Genomic DNA, 8,959 nt, shown 5'->3' on the forward strand with positions numbered 1-8,959 from the left:
TAGGATGGCCCCAATTCTCCCTCATCACTCAGCACAGTGCTAGTCAACACAGGCATCTGTTAGCAGATGTAACAATAATCCTGTAATGTTACTCTACCTTGTAAATTTTTCTCTTGTGATGTTCTTTGCCGGTGTTGTGGTGATTTCCATCTCACCGGCAGAATCAGACTCGCTTTTGTGTGCACACACAGCACAGAGGTATATAGTCGCTCAGTTTACGCTTGCTGTTTCGGTTGTTTACACATAGAAATAGAAATCGCAAATGTAATCTATGGCATCCATATGCCTGCGTAAAGCATGTGCATGCAAAGGGGAGTTGGATTCACTATCAGTCAACAAATACATGTCCATGAGGGGGGCTCACAGCGCTTTCTGCAAGTCTGCAACTGTAGGGGGAGCCCAAGAGCGAAACAACAATTCTTACATAATGCTGCTTCAACATTAGCATTGCAACAGTGTTATTGTGCTGTATGTGATCTGTGGCTCAGTCAGCATTCAAAGCTAACCACAGATGTAAATCAGAGATATACAAACTGCAGATCATAAGCCAGTCAACAGCTCTCTGTTCTACTTTTAATTTCATATTCAGTTTGCTCTATATGTGAAAGCTCTGTACTGCAGTTAGCTAATACTCACATAATGCTTTCACACACAGAAGGTAGTGAAGTTAACTGGAGCTGCACCAGTCTGTGACTTTTTGAAGTCACAGAATATCTGAACTGAGCACTGTGGACCCCTGCAAATCTTATGAAAAGTCATTCTTGGAAAATATGTTGTCCAAAATATAAGACTGTTTGTTTGTTTTTCTCCGTGATGATGATGTAACTCCCCAACTCCATTGAGAGTCTAATAATTCTTAAAGGTGCTTAAATCTGTGAAGAGAATTGCTGACCAGAAAGCAATTTAGTTAATGGACCCGCGACCCTGAGGGAGAAGCAGCTTAGAAAGTGTTTGTGTTTGTGTGTGTGTGTGTGTGTGAGAGAGAGAGTTCAATGGTTTTTAATCAGCAAAAAACATTTTTGAATCCTAGCCAAAACCAATTCTATGTGAATTGAACTCGTTCACTCTCAGCTAAAAGACTCACACCCTTTTATGGCACATATCATACACAGTTCAGTCAATCAGACTTAATTTGGCTAATTTGATATCAAATCAAGTTTAGTTGGAATTCACCACCATGACCGCTAACATGCAATTGATCAATCAATCAATTAATTAGCTAATCAATACATTGATTGATTAATATGTTTGTAATTCATATTTCTTGTCTGGAGAACTGCTGTAACCCTGTCGGTCTGTATCTTACTGAAGAAAGTGTGTGTGTGTGTGTGTGTGTGTGTGTGTGTGTGTGTGTGTGTGTGTGTGTGTGTGTGTGTGTGTGTGTGTGTGTGTGTGTGTGTGTGTGCATGCATGTAGGATGTCCTAAGCAGATCGGTGTGTCTCTGGGTCGAGCCAGGCTGTGTGAGTTCTCAGGTCTGTACTTCTGTGAAAGCTGTCACCATGGCGACACCACCATCATCCCCTCCCGCATGGTGCACAACTGGGACCTCACTGCACGTGAGGTGAGCGCTGGTGATGTCCTTTCAACGCAAATATTTTATGACATCATATCAGACTGTTATTACCCCAGTACCTTCAATCCATGTGTGTCTAGATCTCCAGACCGGCTCTGAAACTGTTGGCAAACATTGAGCAGGAGCCTTTGTTGAATCTCGACGTCTTAAACCCTGACCTGTTCGATCACGCTGAAGCCATGGCAACAGTCCGGCGCCTCAGGCAGAGGCTCCGCCTCCTCGGAGATTACCTGCTCATCTGCCGCAGCGGAATCCGGAAGAAAGTCCAGGCCAGGTACATGTGTATGAAGTGATGGGGATATTTTTCAGGATTTATAAGCTCCTATCGAGCAGTTCGGTTGGATAGTACTCAGTATTGGCAGATATTTTGGGATCGAGTGTACGTACTGGATGGGGAAAAAGTAATATTAGTGAACTCCTTAACCGTCTATTGTACACTGTTACCTCAGGGAAACAAACCCATTTTCTCACTTTACAATAACATTCATATTTAAAGACAATGACAGGATTAACAATAAAGGGAACTGTTTGAATATGTCAGTAAAAAGCATGTTCCTGGGTGGGCATTCGGACATTTAAACCTCTTTTTTAACATTCAGTATCAATTTTTTTTGTTATGAGAATTTGTAGAAATATGTTTGTTGTCTAGAAGCAACACTGCGACAGTGGAATGGATTTGACCAGACACAAGCCAAGTCTCACCACTTCAGGGAACACAGCTCTATATCGTTTCTTCCCATTCTCACACAATGTTACCTCAAGGCAGCATGCTCCAAAATGACCCCTGCACACATTATTAAAAAAAATGTTTTCATGTTTAATGATCACGTCCATTTTATACAAGAAAAGTCAAATATTTTTTTAAATTGCTCCCATAACGCGTGCAGCAGAGGGTTAAGGCATTATGTTTTGCCATATTGCACACCCCTGTATGTATGTGTGGGCATGAGTTGGAGTGCATTATTGGCTGAATGTATTAGTGCTTGCATTACGGTTGTTGGTTATCTGTAGAAAACTAAAGCAGCTCTTTGTTGTAGGCTGGAGCAACGTACATACCTCATGGAGTCGAGTCACTTGTACAGTGTGTTTGACTTAAGGCAGGTAAGTGCTGCTCAAGTGTTTTTGTCATTTGCAAAGAATGAAATGCCCTGATTGCTTCTGCAGAAGATTTTTACTAATCAAGACACATTTTTACCAAAGAATGTTTAAAAATTGACGTCACTCCCCTGACAACAACTCGTAGATTTTGTCCCCCTTCTCCGCCCTTTTGCGCTTTGCAGGTGTTTTTCTCTTTTTTTCTTTCTTTGTGTTCATTTTCTCTATTGTCTTTTTTTTACTTTTCCGCAGATAGTGGATGGCAATTACGAGTCCTTCTTGCTGTCTCAGATCCAGTTTGCGTCCAACCATGTGCATCATTGTGACCTCTGCACCCAGCGAGGCTTCATCTGCCAGATATGCAATGGAAATGACATCATCTTTCCTTTTCAGTTCGACACCACCTCCAGGTACTCTCACAACTTCTGGAGCATATTTTAACTGCAGGGCAACTCCCCACCCTGCTGAGTAGATATAATCCCAGGTTATATTGGTCCTGTGCTGTAAAAGCAAACTGTAGAAGAACCCCAGGTTGTATTGATCGCACTCTATACAACAAACCATAAAGAAATAACCCCAAGTTATGTTAATCCTATGCTAGAAAACACACTATAGAAATAACTCCAGGTTATTTATGTTATTGACAGTTATGTTAATTGCGTGCTATAAAATGACCTGTATAAATAACCTCAGGTTTTGATGAAGCTGTGGAAACAACCCCTGGTTAAATTAATCCTGTGAACTGTAGAAATAACACCAGGTTTAATTAATTCCATGCTATAACAGAAATAACCCCAAGTTTAATTAATGTAGTGCTACCGAAAAACCATAGGAATAACTTGATAATAGGAATAATAATGTGAATAATAATTGAGTGTGTTTACATGCACTCAATAATCCATTCATAATCAGATTTCTGCAGTTATCTGATTTATTCAAACGGTCATGTAAACAGCACACTCTGATTTCTTAGATCGGAGTAAGGTTTCGAAATCCAGCTCGGTAATCAGATTTCTCTGTGCTGTAAACTCTGATTTCTTTTGCATTGCATTCGGATGAGTGAAAACAGACTGCTGTACCGGAAATAAGCGAGCAGCGCCGCCGCAAGACACAGCAAGCACTTTTGGAGCGACACTGAAACCAAATACATGTTTGATGAAATTATTTAAATATTCATCTTCTAGATGATGTATATTTATATTTTCTGGTAAAGTGGCTCAATGTTTTACGTTTCCGTTACATCGTCTTCTGCAAGTTCATTGGCTGGTAGCAAAGTAGAAATCCGATTACTGCCTGACTCATAAACCCGGAGTTTCCCCATTATCTGATCACTCAAGTGGAAGTAAACACACTGATTGGATTACTGAAAAAATCTGATTTTCTGCAGTTCTAGAATTATTAAGTGCATGTAAACACACTCAATGATGTCAGATATCGGAACCATATGGGCATCAGTGGATTTGCTTCAAAAGAAAAGAGTCTGATGTTTCAAACTGATATTTAATGATGTATTTGTTGTGATTGAGAGGAGCAGAGTGTTTAGGCGGTGCTGGGCTGCAGTGCTAAAACCATCTTTTATGATGATTAAAAACGAATCCTGTTCAAATCTTTTCTCTTCATCGTTCTTCCTGTCTTACTCTCAGGTGTACAGCGTGTAAGACGGTGTTCCACTCCTCCTGTAAGGCCCAGAATCATTCCTGTCCTCGCTGTGAGCGTCTGCAGAGATACCAGGAGAGAGATCTGCTCGAGTAAGCCTTTGCATCTCCACCTTCATGCAAAGATCGGCCCGACTGAGCAGCTGTTAGCCGAAGCTAGTGGAGGCCATGAGGGACATCCAGCTCCTGTGTCTTGGCCTGTTACGGCTTACGAGCTGCAGTCCTGAAGTCTAGTGTTAATATATTTTTACGTGTGGCCTTAAGTGCACTTATTTATATATTTGTATATACTCTCAATGTGCGTATTGGTGAGCAGATGGAGTGTAGAAGGACCAACTTGCACTAACTGAGACTAATACAGTCTCTGTCCATTGGCTTCTGTTCATCTGTCAGACCTGACTGGACCTATACTGGACTTTGCTTTACCTTCATTAACATAACATGTAGAGAATATGCAAGCGGGGGTTTAGAGTCATATGCATCTTGCCAAAGGCTCTTCAGCGGGTTCATCTGCAGCATCGGGATCGGTGTCGCTCTTCATGCTTGAGGAAACCCCCATCGCGATGTTTTGCCAAGGATCCTATGATGCCCTGTTTTATAGATCTTTTTACACGTCTCTTTGTGTGTGAAAGAGACAGTTTTAGAGATGTTTACAGACCAAACACTAGTCTCAAGCTTAATGAAGGTGTATTTGAATACGGCAGTAACAGTAGCTCTGGACATTTATAGCTATTTATCAGCAGAAGAAATAATCTTTTATGACTTCTCGTGCCTGTTTTTCTGTTTCTTCACACTGTACAGTTCTAGCTCTTTCTTTTTTTTCTAATTCAGATCTACATTGTGCCAAAAATCTAATTATAAGAATGTTAAATTAACTCTTTGTATGTTGCCACGTAATCACTGCTTTCATATTGTAGTTCTCGTTTCTTCTCACTGCAAACAAGAGTTAAAATACAGTTGAGTGAAGGCTGAGACACTGATATTGTTGGTATTTATAAGAGTGGAATAAGCTGGTCAGTCTGAATGAGCCATGTAGTCCATATGCAGTACATACATACAGTTAAAAGGCCTTAGCTTTCCATGTAGTGCCGTATTAAGGCCACACGGTGCCGTTTCAGATTCAGTCTTGCTCTCAAATGTGATTCACACGTCAAGCGGATGTTTACTGTTTATATACGTGTTCTGCACAAGCTGCTCTCAGATCGACTTCCCCTTTGAAGCTGAAGCAACTTGTTTGTTAAGGTCGCTTGTTTTCCGCCGTCACTCTCATGTGGGCTTAGTAAGTGGGGTAAAGTTGAAAGGTTGTTCTGAATGTTTCAGTGAACTTTTAAATGTCGTTTGGCGCACAAGAATGTCTTTTTAGCATTTAAATATTAAATCGTTTTATGAATGACTTTTTTTTTTTCTTTTTCAGTTTTTAAACATGACTTTCCCCCACTAGGGGGCAGCATTGACTAAAAAAACTAATCTGGTCCAAACACAGTGCAATAAAGAATTGCGTCTTGCACAGCTAGTAGCAGAATTACTGCAGATCTTTGCCAACTTTACATGAACTCGCACCATTATTAGCACATTTCTTTAGTGTGTGTATGTGTGTGTGTGTGTATGTGTGTGTGTGTGTGTGTGTGTATGTATGTATATATATATATATATATATATATATATATATATATATATATATATATATATATATATATATATATATATATATTATATAATATAATATACTATAATATAAAATGGATCATAACTTGCTTTGTCAATGCTAGTTTTGAGATGGCTGATCAAAGCTCTTGGATTCTGCTGGTTCTTTTTCCATTAACTTTGTATGTTTTTCATCCTGATAAAATGATGCATATTAAACAGAACATGTGCTGTCATTATTTTGTATTTTGCCCAGCTCTCTGAACAGTTTCATTAGGAATCATCGTTTTGGGATCACCTTAAAAGAGAAGTTCAGCTAAATTTATAGTTGCCCACCTCAAATGTAGATGACCTGCCAAGACATCGAGGCACAAATCCCTTACTGAACGAAAAGCACTAGTAATCTAGTAAAAAGTACTAAAGATGAAGTAACACTCAAGTAAAAAACTTGGTTTATACTCAAGTATTAAGGTACTTAAAATGTTATAAAAGTATTGGTGGTTGATTAGTGTAGTGGTTAACACCTCTGCCTTCTACACTGTAGACTGAGGTTCAATCCCCACCTGGGTAACCACCCTACACTATACCAATAAGGGTCCTTGGGCAAGACTCCTAACACCACCTTGGCCCCCCTGTGTAAAATGATCAAGTTGTAAGTCGCTCTGGATAAGAGCGTCAGCAAAATGCCATAAATGTAAATGTATTTCTTTAAAAATCATGTCTTTTTTAATTTTTTTTTTTTTTTAGGGTATATTTTTCGAGGGTTGGAGGTAAAACTGGGCATACATATCGATTTATACTACTTATAATATGAAGGCCTTATCCACAAAAGTCCACTCGTCTGGAGCGTCCAAACTCATTTGCGTATTTGATTTCCTTTACAAGAATTTGAGACGGACATTATTAAAATCTCTAAAAATAAAACTGGAGATTTTAATTTCTGCGGTTAATCCTGAACATCAGCTTAAATAATCCCTTTAAGTACAGCCAGGACTGGAGTGGGACTTGTTTTCAGTAATGCCAGCGTTCTGCTGCCCAAAACCCGTTTGCTATACGAAAAAGGAAACGCAGGTGAGTTCCCGTTGCTTTCTGAGTGAAACACATTCTTCTACTTTCTAAAATTAAAGAAACGTTCTGGCCAAGCGATTAGAAACTATTTTAACTTTTTCTTTTTAGCCGTTGAGTTCCGTTCACTCCCACTCATTGAGGATCCGCTCATGGGTGCCCTCTGCAGTTTTGCAGTCCTGTTTTTGACATAACGTGGGAAATAGGAAGTGGCCAGGCTCCTCATAAACCTTCCGCCCAATGCCCGCCAGAGGATAAGTGGCTTATACTGTGTGTGTTTGTTGTATTTACAACAGAAACTGAAACTGAAAACAAAGTTTAGAAGGTAAACCATCAAATCTTGTCTATGTTTTAATTTAATGCAGGTTTGAGTAATCACTGCTTTCTCGCATGGTCCAAATCTTATATAAATATGATTGCATGTTATATTATTACATTTAAAATGCATTTATAACTGTTGTCCAGAGTGAAATGAAAAAATGAAATGAACCTTTATTGTCATTAAACATGGTACTTGTACATTTGCGCAACAAAATTGGTTTACAGCCCCCCCCCCCCCCCCCCCCCCCCTCCCTCCCCTCTTGGTGCAATAGAAATAGAAAAGTTTAAATAGAAAATAGAAAAGTTTCAAAATATAAACGAATTAAATAACAGATTAGAGCTACAGTTAACTGTAAAGGCGTAAGCATAAATTAACTAAGCTCTCCTATTTACACACTATGCTATCCTATATACACAAGTGAAGACATTTGCAGCATCAATTATTGCACATTATATTTTGTTTTTAGCAGCAGGGGTCATTGCACTTATCCCTGTAGGCAGACAGAAACGTCTGCCCACCGGTGAACTGTATAGTTTTTGTTTAACAGGGATATGGCCCTGTTATAAAAACTGTCCCTCAAACGGTTTGTCCTTGTTTTGAGATGTCGGTAACGTCTGCCTGAGGGCAGCACTTCAAACATCCTATGTCCTGGGTGTGTACGCTCCTTGATGATTGTGTAAGCCCTCCTGAGACAGCGAGTTCTGTAGAGGTCTTCCAGGGAGGGGAGGGAGTGTCCAATAACCTTCTGTGCCGTGTTGATGACCCTTTGTATGGCCTTTTTGTGCTCTATGGTACAACTGAAGGCAGTCAACAGTTTCTTTTCCAGATTCAGCTTCGTAAGGGTTCTTAGGAAATAGAGACGCTGCTGGGCCTTCTTCAGTACCGCTGAAGTGTTAGAACCCCATTGGAGATCTGCATCCATACACACCCCCAGGAGCTTGAAGCTGGACACCCTCTCCACACACTGTCCATCAATGTAGATTGGCTGCAAGTTGGACTTCCTCCTTCTGAAGCCTACAATCAGTTCTTTGGTCTTAGAGGTGTTGATGACCCAGTTGTTCTCTGAGCACCACTCCACTAGCCTTTGACCCTCCTCCCTGTATGCCGTTTCATTGCCATCAGAGATCAGTCTGACTAGAGTGGTGTCATCAGCGGACTTGATTGTGACGTCGTCCGAGTGGCTGCTGACACAGTCATAGGTGTACAGAGTGTAGAGGAGTGGGCTCAGCACACAGCCCTGAGGAGAGCCTGTATTAATGCTGAGAGCTGTGGAGAGATGTGAGCCAACTCTAACTCTCTGTACACGGTCTGAGAGGAAGTTTCTTATCCAACTGCAGATGGTGTAAGGAAGACCAATGTCTATTAGTTTGACACTCAGTCTGTCTATGGTGTATCTGTAGGGGTTTAGCGTAACTTTTAACTGACTTTGCCAAACAGTTTGAAAAGACTAAAGCATTTAGACTGGAAGCTGCTAAAGTCTAGTTAAGATCAGTCTCACTCCGATTTGGAGCCAGCCTTAACTTGACCTCGTGAAGCTTTAGACAAGTTGATGTTGGCTAGTCATGGTCTTGGTCTTGACAACAGTTCTAGGAAACACATTAATA

The 8,959-nt window shown here is 40.4% G+C and overlaps 1 protein-coding gene across 2 annotated transcripts in view; it reads left to right on the plus strand.

The window, feature by feature from the left end:
* Positions 1 to 5,837, plus strand: part of plekhm1 (pleckstrin homology domain containing, family M (with RUN domain) member 1) — a 28,773-nt gene extending 22,936 nt beyond the window's left edge. For both annotated transcript variants that reach the window (XM_037544397.1, XM_037544398.1), the window contains exons 9-13: positions 1,417 to 1,562; positions 1,655 to 1,848; positions 2,612 to 2,675; positions 2,922 to 3,079; positions 4,313 to 5,837. In XM_037544397.1, coding sequence (XP_037400294.1) covers positions 1,417 to 1,562; positions 1,655 to 1,848; positions 2,612 to 2,675; positions 2,922 to 3,079; positions 4,313 to 4,421 — 671 coding nt within the window. In that variant the 3' untranslated portion in view covers positions 4,422 to 5,837. The remainder of the gene's footprint in view (positions 1 to 1,416; positions 1,563 to 1,654; positions 1,849 to 2,611; positions 2,676 to 2,921; positions 3,080 to 4,312) is intronic.
* Positions 5,838 to 8,959: the final 3,122 nt, after the last annotated feature.

This window comes from Pygocentrus nattereri, chromosome 13 (genome assembly GCF_015220715.1).
Source record: "Pygocentrus nattereri isolate fPygNat1 chromosome 13, fPygNat1.pri, whole genome shotgun sequence".
NCBI classification, from domain to species: domain Eukaryota; kingdom Metazoa; phylum Chordata; class Actinopteri; order Characiformes; family Serrasalmidae; genus Pygocentrus; species Pygocentrus nattereri.